The sequence below is a fragment of the Heteronotia binoei genome, chromosome 8 (assembly GCF_032191835.1).
Source record: "Heteronotia binoei isolate CCM8104 ecotype False Entrance Well chromosome 8, APGP_CSIRO_Hbin_v1, whole genome shotgun sequence".
NCBI classification, from domain to species: domain Eukaryota; kingdom Metazoa; phylum Chordata; class Lepidosauria; order Squamata; family Gekkonidae; genus Heteronotia; species Heteronotia binoei.
This window is the reverse complement of record NC_083230.1, coordinates 71,037,565-71,060,447: the sequence shown is the minus strand read 5'-3', so window position 1 is coordinate 71,060,447 and position 22,883 is coordinate 71,037,565. Positions and strand designations below refer to the sequence as shown.

Sequence of the window (22,883 nt, the reverse complement as noted above, 5' to 3'; positions counted from 1 at the left end):
AACTTGAATATAAATTCCTTACAAAATGGTATAAGACACCAGCACAGCTAGCTAACATGATTCCAGGGTTAAGCCCATTATGCTGGCACTGTAAATTCTCCAAAGGTTGGTATGCACACATGTGGTGGGAATGTTCGGAAGTAAAGATGTTTTGGAAGGAAATTATCGAAACTATTAGAAAAGTATGCAATGTAACACTAACTATAGATTTTAATCTAATGTTATTAAGTACAATAGGAGGCCAGATAATCGAAAGGAGTATTCAAAATTTAGTTAAGGCTATGATACTGGCGGGAAAGGCGGTTATAACTTTGGGTTGGAAAGACAAATTTAAAAAAAAGATGAGTTTTGAATAACTACAGTAAATTGCCTGTAGTACTGTTTAATTGAAATTAGATTTCTCCAAATCACCACCAAAAATACACTGTCTTGAGAGTGGGCAAGTCGGTTATATATAACTACTCACAAACAAATGAAAACCAGTTGTCACTCATTTTTTTCATTTTATTTTGCAATGACTCATTTTCAAATTGTTTTCTAAATTCCTCTTCTTTTCTATTTACACTGTCGATGACAAATAAATTAACCATCATGTCATAAACATTAAATCAAATGCAGCTGTTCTTGAAAGAACAGAAGATGTGACCACTAGATTTCTTCAATAATGTATTATTTCAGTTACTTCTCATTGACCACTAAACAGCTAAAATCTATTTTATATAGTATTCAATATCCCTGTATAGAAAGAACTGCTTAGCAATATTTTAATAGATCTTCAAAGCCTCTGAAATTGAGATATGCTCAATGAGATCTTCGTTTAAAGCTAATGAAAAGATCACTTTTTGTAAATGGATACAACCAAGAATCAACCATGAACCCTACAGTGTACATGGCTATGGTTTGACTCAATAACTCAATAATAATTTTCTTGGTGTTTCTGGATATCCCTAAACAAGATTTAATAACTGGTGCTAATGACTGCCCCAGCTGTGTTTCCTTTAACCTTCACAATCCTTCTGGCAACTATAATTAGTGTATTTTATATTAGGCTTTGGAGGCTACTGAAAGAAAGGATACTGCATTTCATTCTGATTGCTGCCCTCCTTTAAAGACACTTTCCTCTCCACACATATACACATTCATGTAGTACTGAACTGTGTGCAAACAACCCCAACAGTTATTTCATAGCTCCCAACTCCCAAGAGGTGTACAATGTGGAGAATTCAAAACCATCATTCAAGGTGTCCAAGTCTTACCTGAGCAGTAAAGAAAGCTGGAGTCAAAGATCCTGAAGGAAGTGCAGGGCTATTGAGGGCAATGGAGCCAAGGTCAGTGCTTGAAAGAACCATCGGAGGTGCTGAGATCTCCAAACCTTTGGGTTTCTTAGCCTTTGGGGGAAGAGAAGGAGATTTTGTCTTGGATCCTGAAGAGAGATTCAGTGGCTCAAGAGAATCAGAGTCCTGGCAACTGGACTCCAGAAAGAGGCTTCTGTGTTCTGAGGGGAGGGGGGAATGAGGTGACAGAGATGGTGACCGGGAGGAAGAGGGTGAAGCTGAAGAAATGCTGGCTGCATTGGGCAACATTAAAGATGATATTTTTGCGGAGACAGAGGATGCTAGAAAAGCAGAAGCAGCTGCTGCTTCAGATGTTGATGGCAATGACACTATGGGCCTCATCACTTGCTTGTCTGTTTTGTTTGTCACAAATCTTATAACAGTTCGGACTTCTTCGAGAGGAGTGGTCCCTTCCAGTTTCTCCTCCAGTTTTTCTGTTTTGATTGGCTTGAGAGAATCTGCCTGGTTTTGCAGGGAGTTGATGGTGAAAGATGAATACAGGCCTGAATGGATATATTCATTGCGGCTTGTGCTTTTCAGGGCCGACAAGTTATGCTTGTGGTGTTCTCTGCTCTCCAGAGGTATCTTGCAGTCGCTGTCCTGCAGCAAAAGGCTCTCCCTGCTGATTTCTACAGCATGAGGATCCATCTTTAAAATCTCAGGGAATGATACAAACTTGTACACAAACTTCTGCCCAATAACCTTCTTGATGATGTTCTACACAAAAAACCAAACCAGATGTAAGAAATTCAAGTTCTGACATATAATATAATTGGGGGGGGGGGGAGGAACTCAGTCATTGTCTTCCCCTTGTTCCTCCTTTTCCTTTTTTTTTTTTTAAAAAAAAAAAACAAAAATCATTTGAATCCCAAGTTATGCTTGAATACCACATTTTATCTACTATCAGTTCAGTAAAGAATCTCATTAGTACAATTACCTGTCTTCTCATAATAAACATCAACAACAATCTAGGTTCACTTAGCCAAAAAATACTTTTAGGCACTGAGGTGTATTTGTAATTATTGTTTTAATAAAATATTGGTATTAATTTACTAATTCTTTTTATAGATAACTGATTACCATCACTAACTCTTTTGGCAATGAATTCCACAAGTGACGTTGCAAACCTAAGCAGTGTTATCCCTTCTGAGCCCATGGACTTCAAGAAAGTTATAACTCTGTTTAAGACTGCATTATAAATTATACAATACGTGCAATTTTTTTTCCTTGATAAGCCTAATTTGTAGTGTTTTGAGAGACAACTAGGATAACTACCTTTCAGCTTCCTTCACTTTCAATTTTTTAAAATGTACGCTCTGAAACTATCAGCCAAAAAGGCTCTGGAGGCAGCTTAGAGAACACAACTAAAGCAGAATAAAAACAGATATAATATGTTACAATAACAACTGGACACAGCCCTAAATACATTATTAAAATAAAAAACTGGAGAATTATATGAAGGGAAGACCAACTGCAGCAGGTCTGCAGGAAAGGTCTTAGCATGCTTTCTGCTGGAGGGCTGGTACCAATCAAGAGGGAAATTGGCACCACACCAGTTTCAGTTAACAATGCAATTCTGTGTGAGTTACTCCAATTTAAGCTTACTGGCCTATAGCTACAGGGAGCCTGTGGGGGCCCTGCCCCCTGACTTCTGGTTGGGTGCCAAAACTCAGAAGCACCTGACTTTCCCCCCTTCCCACTGCCACTGCCACAGGGGTGAAAGCTGAGAGGCTGGGAGTCGTCCCTTCCCTCCCCCCTTGTTTTAAATTGAATGGGAGGAGTACCTAGGAGCAGCCATTGTTCCTTATGGTCCTTTAAATGATGTGGAAGGGGCAGCGGCTGTTCCTGAATACCCCTCCCATGGAACTTAAATCAAAGAGGGAAGGGGGAAGTCCCCAGTTCTCACTTCTGCAGCCCCTCAAGCTGTGATGGTGATGCAGGGGGGAGGAGGGAAGGTCAGGCACCCTGAATAATGGCGGCAGCCAGAGGAGGGGAGCTGGTAAGTGCCCCCTGACTTTTTTACATGCACCCCCAACTTTTAAAATCCTGGCTATGGGCCAGTGGGTTTCAGTGGGTTTCAACTGGGGAAATGCTGTGTGGAATAACACTGCTAATGTTTTAGACACCAAATTATGAAATTTCGCCTCCATTGAAACCCTAACAATTGAAACACTTCAATAAGCAATATACAGCACAACCCTAAGGATATTTTCCTGGGAGTAAGCCCTATTGAATAGACCATAGTAGAAGTCAGAGTAGATTTGTTTAGGATTGCTCTCTTACTCACTTTATAGTGACACCCAAACATCTTCATTCAATGAACTATTTTGTTTTCTTCAATGTTTCCAGACTTAACAAAATTTACCTTGTCATAGTAATATCTCAGAGCTCTGCTAAGTTTGTCGTAATTCATGTTAGTCTTGTTTTTTCGTAGTCCCCACAGTTTAGCCACTTCTTCTGCTTTAAGTAGCTTGAATTCACCATCATTGGACGTCCAGCAAATCAGGTGCTCGTGTTTCTGGTCGAGAAGCAACTGCAACAGGAACTGCCACAACGTGATTGCACTCTCCATGCCTACGGAGAACCAACAGCCGGGGGTTGGGGGGGGGGGAGAGAGAAGATAATCTGAATGTTTGCTGGAAATAGGTTCGTTTCAGCTACAACATTCTAGTGATGTATTTAGAAAACAAATCTAAATATGAGTTGCACAAGTGATGTTGACCATGCATAGCCTCCCTACACAAATGCTAATAGATCTAGCAGGAGAGATAATGGGTGCATCTCTAAGCAGATTTGGAGGAATGAAATGCTAGCGGGACTTCAGGAAGAAAATATCCTGGAGATCTCCAGGAAAAGCCTCTTTGACCTAGCATGACCTCAATTGGTTGAGAAACAGATATGATAAAAACTCCTTGCGGAAGGAAGGAGGTCTCTTTTTCTTGGGTGCTGAGTCCATGAGATCACACAGACCCCTCCACTGAGAAGGCAGCCATTGACCATGTGCTTGCCTAAAGAGCCAGAGTAAGTTTGTAGGTAATGGCACCTCTGTAGAGTTCAAGAACTCCTAAGCTAAAGAGCCTGTCCTATATTTTAACTTCTGGTAGGGCAAGAATAGAGAGAGGGACAAAGGATTTGTATTTTATCTCTTTCTTTTGAATTCCTTGTTCAAGCGGGTGCTGGGCTAACAATATACTTATGAACATTTTATTTTCAATAAATATTTTATAACTTTTAATGCTAGTAGTGGTTCTCTGCATACTGGGGAAAACATTATGGGGCTGGGAAACCTGGAGCCCCAAGTCCCCTTTCCCAAGTTCCAATTTGGTGGATATGGATGGTTGGGCACTTTCTTGCCAGAGAGAGAGAGAGTGTCCTAGACAGAAGCTTCATTCTAAGTTCAGTTTATTATGTTCCACATACAAATCAAGTAGAATACAGAAATATAGAAACTTACAGTGTACACCCAGACAAATAAGGAATATATTCTCGCTACTGCATAAAGGTCCCTTGGCATTGATGAGCAGCCCCAACCATTAGTAAACCAGGCGTATATATCTTTCTTGGACCTATAGCTGCTAACATACCTATCAATTAGGACCACCATGGATGTGACATAAGAACATAAGAGAAGCCATGTTGGATCAGGCCAATGGCCCATCCAGTCCAACACTCTATCACACAGTGGCCAAAAATTTATATATATATATACACTGTGGCTAATAGCCACTGATGGACCTCTGCTCCATATTTTTATCTAACCCCCTCTTGACATAAGCCAAACTAGAACTGATTAGAATTGACCCGATGTACTGACCCAAATCCCTCTCCTTTTTATCTTTGGAGTCAAGAAACTCTCAGAAAGTCAAGGAAACTAGGTTGATAGCCTATCTATTTATACTTCAATAGCGGTGCCACTTCTGGAACATATAAACACCATCTAAGGGAGGGGTGTCAAACATACAGCTCACAGGCCAGAATCGGCCCACCAAGCCCTTTAATTTAGCCCGTAGGCAGAATGGCCCCCGTGATCCCCCATTACAACATTTGCTGCCCAGGTCTTTATGTGGTGGTGGTGGCAGCATAAAGTTCAGATAACAGGGAGGGATCTGGTGGTCAGGCGCAGCGGCCACTGCAGGGGCAGTAAGGCCCAGGGAGCAGTCGCCTGGCCTCGTTGAGGTTTCTTTGTGGTGGGCGCAGTAGCATGAAGTTTGGGTAGTACGGAAGGATCCAGCGGCTGGGGACAGCACTCCCTCTCCCTTGGGAATGATCAGCAGTTGCTTCTGGAGGTGGGTGCACTTGGGATCCCACACATAATGACTTGGAGGGGGGTAACTGCCCTTGAATTCAGTGGGGTTTCACTTCGAATTGAAGGTGTCACTCCTGCAACAAGCATAAGATAAGCCTCCTGTCCATGGTTTATATTCCCTTCCAACCTAAGAGCAAAGGTGGTTTTTTTCCTCCTCTGATGCTCTCCCTTCCAAGCCTCATCCCTGCTGAACTTCAAGCTTAAAATGACCCCAGCCAGGGGCTTGGACTGGAAATGGGGGAGCCTTGGAAGCCCAGGTTAGTATTTAGTATTTATATTGCTGACCCCATTCCAGTTATAGAGGGCTGCAAGCTAATTATGAGAAGAATTTGATGTTGAGGCAATGGCAGTTCTAATAACTAAGCAAAAGTCTTATTTTTCTTCAGTAAGAAAAAAAAAGCTGACTTCCTAAGTCTACCTAAATCAAGTTTTGTTTTTTTAATTTGGAGAGTGGACTCCGCGGTACTGTAGTTCACTGAAGTCTCTTCTCTCCCTAAATCCTTCATGCTCCACCCAAAACCTCCAGGAAATTACCAACCCAGAGCTGACAACTTAACTACCGCTAAGAAGATAAATGTTCAGATCCCCAGTAAGCCATGAAGGTTATTGGTTAATGCTGGGCTAATCACTCTCCTTCAGACTCTCCTACTCCATAGGGCTGTTTTAAGGATAAAATGGAGAAGGGCAAATTATGTATGCTACGCGAAGAATTTTGGAGGAAAGGCAGAATAAAATTGTGATTAGGAGACATCCTTTGGTTTCTGCAATGGGACTCTTCTTCTTGTACCTGCATATCCTTCTCTTCCCCCACCCAAGAATTGTCAATAAGCCTGGAGAAAGCTATTGTATCCCTTTAAAAAGGTAAAGGTAGTCCCCTGTGCAAGCACCAGTTGTTTCCGACTCTGTGGTGACATCGCATCAAGGTGTTTTCATGGCAGACTTTTTACAGGGTGGTTTGTCATTGCCTTCCCCAGTCATCTACACTTTCCCTCCAGCAATCTGGGTACTCATTTTACCGACCTTGGAAGTATGGAAGGCTGAGTCAACCTTGAGTCAGCTACCTGAACCCAGCTTCTGCTGAGTCATGAGCAGAGAGTTTGGACTGCAGTACTGCAGCTTTACCACTCTGCGCTATGGGGCTGCTATTGTATCCCTTTAGCAGAGGCTTAATAAGATGCTATTTCTCAGGTGGTTTCATTTAACTCCATGCCATGGAAAACTTCAACTGCTCATTTCTACACATCAAGCCACTATTAAATGAGTGATACAGAACTTTCATAAGCAGTCATTTCTCAGCTGAACTGAAGTGAGAGATCAGGTGGGCTGGACCTAATACCTCACATTTACCATAGGGCCCAGAGGAGCTCTTTGGCTTGTTGGATGTGAAGAGTAAGAAGCAACAGAACATAGAGCCCAAGTCCCTTATCTACCAACTCTGGGTTGGGAAATACCAGGAGAGTTGGGGTGTGGAGCCTTGGGATGGCAGTTAGGCGAGGGGGTGGGACATCAGCAAGGTCTAATGCATGCACCCCATCCTCCAATGCAGCAATTTTCTCCAGGGGAGCTGAACTCTGTAGTCTGGAGGTAAGATGTAATTCTGGGAGATCTCCAGGCCATGCCCAGAGGTTGGCAGCCCTATTTTAAAGCCCAGCCTAACATACTCCCTTTTATGTCAGATCCATCCCTCATCCATCCATCCTGCTCTAAGGCAAAAATCATGTATGGCAGGGGTGTCAAATGTTCATCCCATGGATCAGAACTGGCCCACCCAGGGCTTTAATCAGTCCCATTGTTACTTTCTCCCCCCTCTTCCCCCTCCTGTCCTCACACTTTGAAGCTTTGAGGCTGCTGAAGTTCTCAGCTTCTTCTGCCTTGTCTTTGCCAGCTGCAGCAGAAAGCTCTTCTGGGCTTGCAAAGCAAATGCAGAATGGATTTTCTATTAAGGTCTCTGTGGACCTTAGTTGAAAATTCATTCCACATTTTCCTTGCAACATTGTCTGTGCTGAAATGTGCTTCAATGGAGTAGAGCTCAGTTTCACTTTCCAGCATTCCTATGGACAGCTAAAGCTGAAGCTTTCTGGAGTTGTGTCCTTGCAAATAAAAGGTTGATGCTTTGAGCCAGCTTGTTTTTGCTGAATGGACCTAAGAACTGGTGCCTAGTGAATACTCAAACCTGGTAACCCATAGCCAAAGGGGGATATTACACTGGAGAGCCATTGCAAATCTGACTAGACCCGGGAGGGGGGAGGGCAAAGAGAAGCTTGCAAAGCTCATCCAGTTCTCTTAGGCCCACAGCATTTTACATTTTTATTTTCTGCTGTGATCTTTGTGCTTTTTCTTGATGTTTTATTTGAAAATTTGCATTGCCAAATCCCACTATTCCCCCTCCTTTCCATTTTGAAACATCCAACACAGGCCAAGTAAAAAACTTGTTTGTGGAAAAATGGTTCCACTTTTTTGACTATGTACAATCTGAACAAAATGCACTGTGTAAATTACTGGACAAATACCTGACTTTTGCGTTATATTAGAACTACATTCTGCTTGGCATGTCTGTAATGTGATGGCTCATGGATGGATTCTATGTTTGTTAGTGTTATAGTTGATGTTTGTTAAATGGTTTATATGTTCTTACTTTAATAAAAAATTTAAAATTGAAAAAAAAAGCACTGCAAGAGTTTTAAGCATGTTTGTATTTTTAAGTAAAAGAAATCTTTAATTGTGTTTGTCTGGGTCCTTTATAAAGTTTATATTTCCTGCTACCTGGCATTACATTTTCTGACACGCATGGCTCGGCCCCACAAAGTCCCATTTATGTCAGATGCAGCCCTCATAACAAATGAGTTCGACACCCCTGGGTTATTGGTACCAGAAGGCCACAGCACCAGCAAAGTAGTGAAGCCTACTGGGAAACAGAACCAAATATTCAACTATGGAGGCTAATTTACCATAAAAACTGAAGTAACAGGTTTAGCAGGGAACTGAGGCTCAATCCAAGCCCTAATTTTGCACCACATAGACCTCCACATTCTCAGACATGCTATTTTAAAAGGAGCACCAGGAAGAAGGAAGGCAGTTGACAGGTGGCTTATTCCTCCATGGACACACAAGACCTGTCCCCATGGTGACCAGGTGCAAGGCCTCAGAACTGGGAAGGGAAGCTGGGAGTCCTGACCCTCTCAGTGGGCAATTCTTTACAAAGGTCAGGTACTGATAATCAATGCTCCCTCTAAGCCAGCAGTGTTAAACATGCAGTCCGGGGCCTGAATCAAGCCCTCGGAGGGCTCCTATCAGACTCTCAAGCAACTGGCTATCATCTGCTTCCTTCTCCCTATATCTTGCTCCCTTCTGCATAACAGTTTGCCTTGCAAGGCTTGCTCAATTGCACAGGAGCTACAGAGCAAAACCTCTGTTTTCTCCATTGACTGAGGCTCCTCCCTTGGGGAGGAAGGGGGGGAGGCAGAGCTTGTTTTTCCAGGCTCTCTCAATCACACAGCAGAGCTACTGAGCCAAGCCTCTCTTCCTTCTATTGGCTGAGACTTCTCCCCCTCCCAGTCCCCTGGGGAAGGAAAGAAAAAGCCAGAGCTTCCTTTCCCTAGTTCCCCAGATCCCATGGGAGAAATACAAAGAAAGCACTTTTAAGACCAACGAGTGCTAACACTTTGAGCATGTTTTAAGTTTTTTAAAAAATATATTTAATTGTGTTTGTGTTTATCTGTGTCCTTTATAAAGTTTATATTTCTGCTACCTAATCTTAAATAGATATACACATGGCCCAGCCCAACCCAACATGGCCCGGCCCAACAAGGTCTCATTTATGTCAGATCCAACTTTCATAACAAATGAGTTCAACACCCCTGCTTTAAGCTGTAGAGTTTTGTGAGCAAACTGGCATTAAAGTTGTTATTTACTGCATGAATTAGTTTGCTCTGAGACTATTTTTCCTGCGCTAAATCAAAAATGTGTGAGCTGGAGGATAAAAAAACTGTAAGATAGGTCACACTAACTCTGCTTAGAGGGAACACTGGTGGTGATGGGCTACCTGAGAGTGAAAGAAAAGTCACTGCAGGTGTTGAGAAAAACATTGAAGGCAGGAAGGAATAGGGCCTGCAGGCCTAAGCAGGCACATTCTGCCACAGAGAGAAATTACATAACGCAGCCTTCCTGACACATTGCAGATGGTATTAGTGAAAGCTCACCTTGCATATAAAAAAGTACTTTGTGAAAAACGTGAAAGATTGGTTGCAAACTGCCAACACTTCCAACCAACCACCTTCTTCATATACTGCTGCAGTCATATAAATAAGCATATCTGTGTTTATCTCCATATTGGATTGTGGCACATTTTATTTCCCATTTTATCATTATTTATTCATTACTGTCATGGGAGCAATGCTGTCATGATCCTGGGCCTAGCGAGGCCTGCAGGTCCCAGGGAAGCCTGCTTAGGAGTTACTGGGAAAAGCCTACATCTCCCAGAATCCCTTCTGTCCCTCTGACTGGGTAGCAAGGGGTTTGGAGGGAAACAGGCTCAGAGAAGGGTGGGGCCTGGGAAGAGAATAGGGACAAGGCAAAGAAATGCAAGATTGGCCTCAACCAGGTTACATATCTTGGGCATAAGGTAGGACAAGGCATCATTGCACCAGGGCAGGACTGGCCTGTTCCTAGAACAAAGACACAAGTCCGGTCTTTCCTAGGACTGGCTGGATACTACCGGAAGTTTGTGAACAACTACAGTCAGTTAGCCTTGCCACTAACAGATCTTCTTGGAAGGAAAAAGCCTGAGAAACTACACTGGACAGCACAGTGTCAGCAGGCTTTCAACAGGCTAAAGAACTCCCTGATCAGCTCCCCGGTTTTGAGGGCTCCAGACTTCAGCAAGCCCTTTATCCTCACCACTGATGCCTCTGACTGTTGAGTGGGGGCTGTGTTGTCTCAAGAAGGGCCAGATCAGGAGCAGCACCCAGTTGATTCCTGAGCAGGAAACTGACCGAGCGGGAAGCAGGTTGGGGAATTCCTGAGAAAGAATGTTATGCTATTGTATATGCTTTGGGGAAATTCCAGCCGTACTTGTGGGTCGGCGTTTCCTGCTCCGAACTGACCATTACCCACTCAGTTGGCTACAGACTGCTAAACTCACCAACCCCAAGCTGCTGAGATGGTGCCTTGGAATGCAAGACTTTGATTTGGGGATTGAGCACATCTCAGGATCTGTGACCAAGGTGGCAGATGCATTATCTTGCAGATCCTATGATGACTAATCTCTACCCTGTGTATTATTGGGTTCCACCATTTGTCTGTCTATATTAATGGTTTATCATTTGTTTCAGGAACAACCCACCTTTGGGTAGACCTCATAGATGGGGATTGAGATTGCCAGACCCCATGATTTGGTCTAGTGAGGAGGGGGGGTGTCATGTTCCTGGGCCGAGCGAGGCCTGCAGGTCCCAGGGAAGTCTGCTTAGGAGTTACTGGGAAAAGCCTACATCTCCCAGGATCCCCTCTGTCCCTCTGATTGGGTAGCAAGGGGTTTGGAGGGAAACAGGCTCAGAGAGGGGTAGGGCCTGGGAAGAGAATATAAAGGCTAAGCACAGGAAGGGGGTGTTCTTTTCCTGGAAGGCTGAGCTGGAGGTAGGCTGTGCCTGAAGAGCTTGAGCAGGGGAAAGCACCCTCATCCAAGGCAAGGGGTGAGTGCTAGTTAGTAGTTTAGGGACTGTAAGTTAAGACACGTTAAGACTTTTGTTTATTTTCCCTTCACCCTTTTACTGTTTTCTGCACGTTGGTTGTTTATATTGCCCTGACTTTAAAATAAACCTTTTTATTGTTGTTCATTCTGCCTGGTCCTCACGCCTATTATTTGGCTTAAGCTACAAGAGGCCTGAAGGGCTTGGGAGGGAACTCTGGGCCTTCTCAAGGGGAACCCTTAACCCAGAGTGGTGGCAGCCATTGGTAAGACCCCCTGAGTCATGACAAATGCCCGTAACATGCATCTCTATGCTAATATTTAAGGTATTTCTTCTTAGAACTTGATTAGTTGCAAAAAACTTTGAAAATTGCATCCAATGAAAAATATATAATATATCTGTGGATTATCTTGGCTTCAGTACTTTGGAGCTAAATCTTATTATAATGCTGTACTATTAATACAGTTTTTGCTTAAAATTTGCAAATAGATGGAGGTGTTGGACTACCCCTCCCACTAATCAAGTAAAACCAAAACTATTTTAAATTAGTTCTGCCTTTGGATGCAAGTTTTCTTGCATTTCTGCTTCTTGATCTTTACTTTTAAAAAAACAACCATAAAACATACAGTGGCATAAGCATCAAAGAAATTTGTTCCTAAGTAAATAGCGTAATAATTCTTGCATGTATCGTAATTGTTTCAGATACTGCTTTTTGTAACCAAGATCCTAAATCACCATTTGTTTCAGAGGTGCAGGCATGTTAATCTGTAGTTCAGAGTATCCTGGAGGGAGATGGAGGGTATTTTCCAAACTGACCCCTCTCCCAGAACCTCCTTGTGGACCTACAGATTGTTAATGCCTGATGCCTACTGATAACGATACCGTTTATGAGAATCACAAATTAGTAACTATTATTATTTCCACTTTTTATAAACCACGTTTCTACCAGAAAAGTACTTTAAAACCACCATTTAACATAAGTATACCATCTGCCCAGGGAAACACATTCAATGATCTGGTTTTTCATCTGCTTAAAACACAAGTTCTTCTAGTTGTGCCTTCGGAATATTTGAAGCTTAAACTGGATCGTTTTGTGGATTTACCACTAGATGGCAAAAGGCTTTTGAGTCTGTGAACAAGCGACTCTTAAAGATAATTTTTTGCTTTTCTGCAAAATCCTAGCAGAAATTTAGTGCACTCTGTAATAAACATGCCTGCACCTCTGAAATAATAACATGCCTGCACCTGAAGTAATAACATGCCTGCACTTCTGAAACAAATGGTGATTTAGGATCTTGGTTACAAAAAGTAGTATATGAAACAATTATGATACATGCAAGAATTCTACATCTTTCATTTGCCAATTTATAAGGACTTATAACCAAGGTCTTATAACCAGAACTTTTTTAAATGTTATGTTTGCTTACTACAAAATCTTGTGCAATAGCATACATGATTAACGCATGCAAATTTGATTGTAAGGGAAAGATTACCAGAATTCATACACTTCTTGAAGAGTTTACAGATGCAGCGATTATCTTGTAGAAGGCCTATGCAACTATTGTATACCACTAACTCTTTGCTCACCTCTGTGAATTGTTTTTGAAGTGCTTAATGATCTTTTCCTTATCTGTCTCAAGAACTACCCTGTGACATGAGTTACCACTACTATTTTGCCTCTAGTGGAGCAGAAGATGTCCTGACTTTACAATAGTTCCTGCTCTATACTACCCACACACAGAACACTAATCAACTTCCAACCAGCTTGGGGTCAACGTTACACTGGAAAAACAGATTCTGAACAACTGACTCTTCCTGGCTCATCACTGCCTTAAAGTGCCAATCTAACAAAGCACCACCAACGCCTGCCTCCATTCTTGATAGAACTGTTTTATTACAGAAAACATCGGTTTCTTTCAAAATTGAGAAAATCCCACTTAAGTATTCTAACTTAAGAAACAGCGAGTGCCATGTGAACATCTGTGCAGTACATTAACAGTAAACTATTTGGCCAGGCAGCCATTCCAGACTTGTGAAGAAGGCTGTATAAATTCAAGCAAAATGTATATTTAGGCTCAACTATATGTATATTTTGGCACTCATAAAAGCAGAACACACACTTCATTACATAATATTTTATGCATATTTTGAGAGCTTCCAGATAAATTTCTTTTTGGTGCAATATAAACTACTATATAAAGAATCCATTTGAAATTTTGCTAATAGATTCTTTCAAACCAAAAATCATTTTAAAACCATTATGTTCGCAGATTCATTTAAGTACACATTAAACAATCACATCTTTTGACAAGCAATGCAATTGAAATACATTTTTAATTTTTAGTTTCCACGTTGTGCAAGGGCTCCATCTCACAGTACAAGAACTGTTTATTTGTATTACTATTCTGCCTACTGCACAAGGAGTCCAGGGGACTGAAAAAGTTACATCTCCAGATTTTAAACTCAACAATCCTGCAGCTAGGCTGTGTGAGCAACCAGGCCACATGAATTTCATGGCGGAATGGAAATCTCAAGACACAAGTCTCCTAAATTAACCACTACACTACAGTGCTACTCCAAAGAGAAAGGGCTGCCCAAAGTCATGTATTTGTAGTATTTCTCTGAACTGCTAAGAATAAAATAATCAAACTAGCTTCTGGAAGACATTTAATCCATTTAAAAAATCTGTTCCAAATACTGATTTAAAAAGAAGACACATTAGATCATTTTGTGTGACTGTATAGATAACACCTTAACAGTGGAATTCTAAGCAGAGTTACATCCTTCTTCTAAGCCATTAGCGAACTTAGATGAATGTAACTCTGTTTAGAATTGCACTATTAAGTTTCGTTGTCTGAACATTGGCTATTTCTGTATGCTCTTGCTCAGAATTTAGTGCCCTGTTCATTGGGTGGACAAAACCCTATAGAAACAAAAAATTCAAAGCTAAGTCCAATCCAAAAATAGTATCAAACCTGATATGTTAAGGAAAACACTACTGGAGGTGGGCACAAACCTGTCTATGACCCTAAATTTGCAACTACAATCACCTGGGTCGTGTTTTGCAAACCAAAGTGTGTGTGATCTTGCCTCAAGGGCCCTCCCATGCCCCTCCACATGGTTTTCAGAGGTTTAGGTGTCTCATGGTGGGGAGTGTTGGCAGCATCTGTGGCAGACACACTGGCGCTGATAAATTACAATTGTCAATGCAATAGGGGGGATGGACTTCTATGCCTCTAGAAACACCAATAGTGGTCCTCCAAAGCTTGACAGCACTCATGTGACAGACTGCACTCTTAAGCTCAGAAGTGCTATACAAACAGCTGAAGGACTGTGAAGGATTAATTCTTCACAGAAGCAAGAAAACTGTTCCAAGTAATCTGATTGGTTAGAATCAGCTAAGCAGAGACATACTTCAGACCTACATGCTGAGGAGAGTCAGTCAGATTACTTTAAGTTAGTTTAGCGAGTAAGTCTAAGCAGGTCTACTCAGAAATATGTCCCATGTTATTCAATGGGACTTACTCACAGGAAAGTGTTTTTAGGACTGTGCTACAAGATGCTTAGCAGCTCCGTGGTGCAGAGCGGTAAAGCTGCAGTACAGCAGTTTGAGGTCTCTGCTCATGACCTGAGTTCGATCCCGGCGGAAGCTGGGTTCAGGAAGCCGGCTCAAGGTTGACTCAGCCTTCCATTCTTCCGAGGTCGGTAAAATGAGTACCCAGCTTGCTGGGGAGGGGGGAGTTTAGATGACTAGGGAAGGCAATGACAAACCATCCCATAAAAAGTCTGCTGTGAAAACATTGTGATGCAACATCACCCCAGAGTCGGAAACGACTGGTGTTGCACAGGGGACTACCTTTACAAGATGCTTGCACAGCATCAGATCCAAATGGCCTTAAGACAGCTTTCCCGTCAATAAGAGAGCTCCCATTCTGCTCTATGATATACGGTATATGCCCAGCTCACATGCAGCCGCAGCCATTTTTTCCTTGTTTTTCATTGGCAGCAGGCATACTGTGCATTAGTTAGAGACAGAGAGGAAAGGGGAACTGGCTGTGCTTTCCGCAGAGAGCACTTTCCTGGGGGCACCTGTTTTGAAAGTCCGTAACTCAGCCCCCTATATCCACTCCTCACTCAACTTGGAGGACAGATAGAGGTAGGGTTTCTAACAGGTCTGTGTTAGAAAATACTTGGAGACTGTCTTTTTGCAGACACAATTTTCCTCTTCTTTTTCAGATTGTCTAAAGAACATACTGATATATTAGTGCACAGAAGGACATTCATTTATCAGCTCTGGATCTCAACTGTCTAGCAGCTCTTTTTTTGTTTTCTGAGCCGAATGACGTAGCGCATTGTTAGCTTCTAGTTCTCCTTAGCACTTAGCTTCCTCTGTTGCTGCAGGCTGCAGGCAGGAAATGGGAAAACGAACCAGAGGAAACCTGGCCTTCTACATCTGTCCTTGTTTGTAATCTCAGCTCTGGTTTTATTTTGCTAAGTAGCACAGGTTTCTTGTTAACTCCTGAAATGCCAACTTGACTTGTTAAAATGTTTCAGTTGTTTCTACTGAATTACACTATTTTAATGCAACCTATTAAATAGTAGTAACTGAATTCTTTCTCATGCCCAACAGAAAAAGTAACCGTAATGCAGTATACAAAGAACAAAGTTTGCAACTATGAAAAAACCAAAGGAAATTAGTGCCCAGTAAATAATCCAACTCCTTGAGGCATACAATGCAAACAAAATTATAATGCAAACATCACACGACAGTGATGTGGTGGCTAAAAAGGCAAATGCTATTTTGGGCTCTATCAACAGAAGTATAGTGTCCAGATCACGTGATGTGATTGTATCACTTTACTCAGCTCTGGTAAGACCTCACCTGGAGTATTGTGTTCAGTTTTGGGCACCACATTTTGGGAAGGATATAGACAAGCTGGAATGGGTCCAGAGGAGGGCGACAAAGATGGTGAGGGGTCCAGAGACCAAGTCCTATGAGGAAAGGTTGAAGGAGCTGGGGATGTTTAGCCTGGAGAGGAGGCAGCTGAGAGGTGATATGATCACCATCTTCAAGTACTTGAAGGGCTGTCATATAGAGTATGGTGTGGAATTGTTTTCTGTGGACCCAGAAGGTAGGACCAGAACCAATGGGTTGAAATTAAATCAAAAGAGTTTCCGGCTCAACATTAGGAAGAACTTTCTGACAGTCAGAGCGATTCCTCAGTGGAACAGGCTTCTTCGGGAGGTGGTGGGCTCTCCTTCCTTGGAGGTTTTTAAACAGAAGCTAGATGGCCATCTGACAGCAATGAAGATCCTGTGAATTTAGGGGGAGGTGTTTGTGAGTTTCTTGCATTGTGCAGGGGGTTGGACTAGATGACCCTGGAGGACCCTTCCAACTCTATGATTCTATGAAAATTCAAATATACAATTTCCTATGCAGGCAACAATGCCATACTACTCTAAGCACTGCTCCCCAAACCAATATGTTGGCCTTTTACTTGTAGGTAACCACCCTGCATGATAATAAATGCAATTTGTAGCAACTTCTTTTAAGGATATCATTACTTATCTGAACTATCAAACCATGACCACAAGTTTAAGCCTTGGAGATAGTAAACAGGGTGTTGAAAATATGCACAAAATTAGGAACATGTACATGCTCATATATGGGAACAATCTAGGGATTGATGCACTTATGAAATGGCTGTACCCTTCTTCAGAATCCCCATACAAAAGAAACAGAACAAACCTACGTTTTGGGAGGCACCGTGGGCATTTAAAGATGTATATGCCTACTACAAAAAGTGAGAAGCCATCCTGACAGGAAAGACCCAGGGTCTTGCATGAACTGAACTATCTGATAGCTGGGCTCTTCTTGAAGCAGGAAAACCCTGGGTTTTCCTAAGAAGACATTCCATTATTACATTCACACATGATAGCCACCAACAGAGAATGCGTGGAGTCATTGGAACAAAAGTAAACCAGAAGAGCAGGTTAAATAAATTATCCTAAAATATATCTGAATATTTGACTGCAACTTACGACTAGTTTAAACTAGAATAAAATATAAGTGGGGACAAAGGTAGAAGGGCTTGTTTCTTTCACTGGCTGTAAAGCAATTCTACTAAAGCAATTCTACTGTTTGATGATGATTTATGTGACAGTATTTTATGCAATCTTGATGACAGATGATTTAGGCTTGATCTTGTTTAGGATAAATAATGTTTTGTAAAAAATATTTTCTATCATAGTATGCATTTGTCATTGTAGTATTGCATATTTTGTTAATTAATAAAGAATAGAGCAATCTCTTCAGTTCTGCATAAAAATGTCAAAAATCAACTGCTTCTTTCCTATACCATGGGTTTTTGTTCCATTATTAATTCTTTTTTTCCTTCTCTCTCTCCCTGTGTATATGAATGTGTCTCCCAGATGAAGACAGCCATTAATATACAAGATGAAGAAAGTTGCAGTTTGCACAAACTTATGTTTTGATAGATGTTAGTCATTAAGATGCCATAAGGTAGCTGACTTTATATGAAGGTGCAATTTAATATATTGGAAGGGATAATGATTATAAATTTATATTCATGTGTTCTACTTTGTGTTCTACCTTGACCGTTTTCACACCAAAGTGCAACTGTTCCAGTGCAACTGTTATGAGGAAATGCATATATTGTGTCCATATTTTACTCTCATGCTATTTTCCCCATTTTTCACAATTTGACCTCTAATTTATGAAACATCAGCTCAATTAGATAGTCTGTGAATATGTTTCCTTGAGTGATCTTTTGTGAAACAATTTCCAGATCAAGAAACGTAAAAGGGAATGGCAGATGCTACCTCAACATCTGCACAGAATATTTTAAAGGAACAAAGCAACTGCATGAGCCCAACTTCAAACTATGTTTCCAGACTGAGATGTTTCAAGGATGATAAATAGGATGTGGTTGGTGAAAACTCAGCATTTCTGCCAAAAACTATGACAAATATATCAACATATTTACTTAGACACATGGTCATATATTCAGCAAAGGATATCCGAATGTTAATTTAAGTAACCATTAGAAAGTGTGCAAACATACCTAGTCTGTATTGATGCAAAACTTTCTCTGGTAATTGATTATACTCACTAGGGATTTAAGATTAATTTCTGAGAACTTTTTTACCTTACATAAAAATTGGTGATGTTTTCCATACCCAGCAAATGCATCATTTCCAGCCAGAGCATCCTTATGCCCCCACCTCTCAATATGTTGACACTGTAAAATCTAAATCAGGACTTCCTCCTATTATATTTCAGAGGCGTCTTTCTGGGAAAGGCATATCTAAGTTAAAAAGTAGGAATTCCTTCAGCACCACCCAGTGGAAATATTTGAAAGTTTTTACAACTGCCTCACTCACGCTTTCTAAAATGGCTTCAGCAAACTAACAGTGAAAACGTTTGTTCCAAAATAGTTTAGACAGCATAGTTTTATTATACCAACAAATGACACCAACAATCCTGTAGGTGGAGCCCATCAGTTATGAATCCAGAAAAGACTATTGTGAGAAGGAATCATACTTCCAAAATTCCAGGATATAGCCTTGAAAAGGGTTCATGCAGAGATTAAAATACAGAGATGCTTGCAATACAAAATATTAATTCATGTTTCACCCCACACAGAGACACACCTTTAAATAGACAAAGAGGCATAACTGACTTGATGTATAAGTGCAGGCAATTTAAATACATGTAGCAAATGGTTTGAGCTCCCTTCCACTCCAGTAAAAGAAATGAGATTCTCCAAAATGCTAAGAACTGCTTTTAAAGATAAAACATAAAGCTCTTTCCTGATGGGCAGATACTAATACACAGCAACAGGCTGGGTGAGGACAATGTTGTGCATGAATGTTTGATGCACTGTTTGGGGTCAGTTCTATCACTTTTGATAGTACATTGAAGTGTGTCTGCCGGTGCCTGTTAGTCCCTCATCAGCCCATTAGTTGTTTGGTGATATTAAAGTTGGCTGTACTAGGCAAGGCTGTACTAGGCTAGGATCTGGGAAACTCTGGGTCAAAACCCACTCTCACATGGAAGCCTGCTGGGAAACCTTAGGTCAGTCACACACTTTCATCCTAATGTATCTAAAATAGAGAGCAGGCAAACAATGTAAGCATTTTGGATCTTCATGAGAGAAAAGGGCTGGGTATAAATAAAGTGGTACATGTATACTCCTAACTGATGTACACATTCTACACACAACTCAGAAGTTCTAGATATGTTTCTACTCTGCTTCCAGAAAGCCAGTTTGGTATATTAGCTTTGAGCAGTGGACTCTAATCTGTAGAACAGGGTTTGATTCCCCACTTCCTCACTTGAAACTAGCTGGGTGACCTTAGGCAAGTAACAGCACTCTCAGCCTAAAAATAAGCATAGCCCGCCACTTAAGTTGTGCCAAAAAAGAGCTGCAGTTTCAGCAGCCAAACTATCCCCCCAGGGATCTCCTGGCTATTCCACATACAATGCTATACAATGATTTTAATTATTTTACTCTGCATCCATCCTTTTATGCATGCAGGTCACATTCAATAAGATAACCAAACCATAAAGGCCTGGTTCTGCCCTCAGATTGCTCTTGCTGAACAGGGGTAACCATCTTCCACAGGAAGGAAGTGTAGTTAATTCCTGTTCTCCGAGGCTTTGAAAATACAACCTGTTCAGATGTTTCAAAGGGCAAATAGTCAAAAAAGCGCATAAATCCATACCAGTTCCCAAAAATTCTGTCAAGGGATGGAAATAAAATTCATACAGGCGCCTCAAATATTTCCTGCCCCACTCATGTGGTGAGCATCTGTGGCACAGAGCATGGTTGCACACTGAACAACTTCCAGGTTCAAAGCCAGCCTGTACTGTATCTTTATTCTTTCCATATGAATCTTTGTTGTGTACTTCTTATATCAATGTGGCGGAAAGATAATTATTTTGCTGACTTGCATAAAACTTGAGATGGATCCCCTTTCTTCAATCTGGAAAGTATAGATGTGAGTTGGATCAAACAGATACTATTATAACTGCTACTTGTATATTACTTCCTACTTGTTCACTAAGTTATATTTATTACACTCCTTACTGACATATCTGCATTTTATCTAGGTTTAGAGAAACTGTGATTTCTCCTCTCAACTCCCCCGCCCCCATCTCAGCACTGGAAAAGTAAACTTTTAATGCCATGAAGGGTAACTTCTGATGGATAACAACCAGAATTGGGCATTTTCTGCACTGGTTCCCTTGGCTGTGGAATGGGCTCACTACAAGGATTCTCAGTCCTAAATTTCAGGCACTGGGTTAAAAACCTTTGTGTTTGCCTAGACATTAATTATTTTTGTAACTATTTGTAACTTGCCTCTTTAGAACTATTGTTCTTGCTGCTTGTATTGTGATATTTTCATATTGTAAATGTTTTTCATTGGGGGGAAGGTGTGTGTGCGATTTTTGAGCATTTTTGGAAAAGAAAGCAAATACTTTGTATAAATTTAAAAAAAAAATTCCCTAAGCCACAAATTATTTCTCATTTGGCTACCCTAGGCTACTTTCACACAGCAAAGATTCTACACACTGCTTTCACTGCATGCAGAGGCATGGATATTGAAACTTCCTCAGTTTTCTCTCCCTGAATTTCCCTTCTGCATGTGACTTTGCATGGCTTCCAGAGGCATGGTTATCATGTCTGCCATAATCACTTGCCACCACCACCCTTTTTTGTTCTTTTCTTTATGTGTGTGCTGCAACAGTTATATTAAAGTTTGAAACAGATGTGGCAATAACATTACTATCATATGTTGAAAACATTAAGTAAAAACTTCCTATTTTAATTTTGTAAAAAAATTAGTAGATTATTCTCTGTCTAAACTGATCAAGAGAAATTATTTATGCTATTCCTTGGACTTTATTATGGGTTAGCCTGGTGTCCAAGAGTTAAAAAGAGAGCCCAATAATGATGTGGCATTGAGTTCTCAATCTTGAGTGGTGACATTAGAAGTAGAATTTTGGTATAGATACTGGGAGTGGCTTGGGCACGGGAATGACAGATCTGCCATGAATAAAGCTGGCTTGCCGATTGTCAACTAACTTCAACTCAGCACATATTTTGTCTGCATCTTTACAAGTCTGGTGACTTGATTTTTCACAATATATTCCAATAAGAATTAGTTTTAACAGAATAAAACATTCTTCATTGATAAAGAGCACCTCATAAAACTCTTGCTTATATAATACATATTAGCTCTTAAATGCTGCAATATTCTTATTAAACTAAATTTAGAGGTTAACAGGTTCCATTATATTTATTTTTTCCAGAATATTTATATCTATTTTTCTGCTAGACCACAGGACTCAAACTTATAGGCAGCCTAAGAGTATAATCACTCAAAATACATCAAAACATCTATTGCTAATAGTGCTATTATTACAAATCTCTAATCTTGGGGAAATACTCCACCAGTTCCCCCCCCCCAACACCTACTGAGTTCCACGTAAAAAGGTAAAGGTAGTCCCCTGTGCAAGCACCAGTCGTTTCCTTCTCTGGGGTGGCATCACATCACAATGTATCAGATCCTTATATCACTGAATCAGTCAGAAGACACAGTACTCCAAAACGGGCTGATTGGCTCTCTAATATGTTACATATAAATAGCAGAATACAAAATGTTACAGGAGGAACTTCTCCACATGTACAGGAACTCCAAAAGATGCACCAGGGCTTCTGAATGTTTCTTCCCTTCTGTGTTACACCCTTCAAAATGTCATTCTAGAAAGTTGATCCAAAGCAACACAGAGAACTGCAGACAGAACCATATGTCTGTACCTACATACAGTTTTTGGATCCTAATCAAATGATGCAATTCTATATTTGGCTTTTTAAAAAAAATATTACTCTCTTCATTGTATGCACTGCAAACGGGTAAAGGCCCAATGGTTAAAAAAGTAATAAATTCAAGCATCTAACTTTTGGCTCAAAGTTACAATCTTGAGTCTTGTCCATACTTTTCAAGTCAGCAGAAGCCCTTAACTTTTCCTGAAATATCCTGCTGCCTTCAGAACAGACATTGTTCTGTTAATTGGTCCTTGAAATCAATAAGTAATGGGGTACTTGGGTTAGTGAACAACCTTATAAGGACTACCCTTCAGGTGACATGATATGGTATTAGGCTTGCCAATCCCCAGGTCCCAGCGGAGGTTCTTCCGCGTTCCCAGGCTTCTTCCCGCCCCCAGTCAGCTGGCCAGCGGGTGGAAGCCCCGCCCCCAGAGGACCATGTGCCTTTCCACCTCCGGAGGCTTCAGTCTCCGATTGAACGGCTTCCTCTTGGGATGGTGTGTCTGTGTTACTTTGAAGAAGTTGGCAGCAACTCGTGAGTAAAGAGGCCAATCCCTTGCTTCAAAGTCACCAGAATCGGGATGGGGGGGAGGGAAACATCTGCTGAGCACTTCATTATTCCCTATGTGGAGATCAATTCTCATAGGGTATAATGGGGAATTGATCTGGAGGTTTCGGGGACTCTGGGGGAGCTGTTTTTTGA

General features: G+C 41.2%; 1 protein-coding gene across 1 annotated transcript in view; it reads right to left on the bottom strand.

Moving 5' to 3' along the window:
- Positions 1–22,883, bottom strand: part of ELK3 (ETS transcription factor ELK3) — a 75,090-nt gene that overhangs the window by 31,956 nt on the left and 20,251 nt on the right. Inside the window, exons 2-3 of the mRNA XM_060245207.1 lie at positions 3,700–3,908; positions 1,257–2,051 (exon numbers count right to left, since the gene is read on the bottom strand). Coding sequence (XP_060101190.1) covers positions 1,257–2,051; positions 3,700–3,906 — 1,002 coding nt within the window. The 5' untranslated portion in view covers positions 3,907–3,908. The remainder of the gene's footprint in view (positions 1–1,256; positions 2,052–3,699; positions 3,909–22,883) is intronic.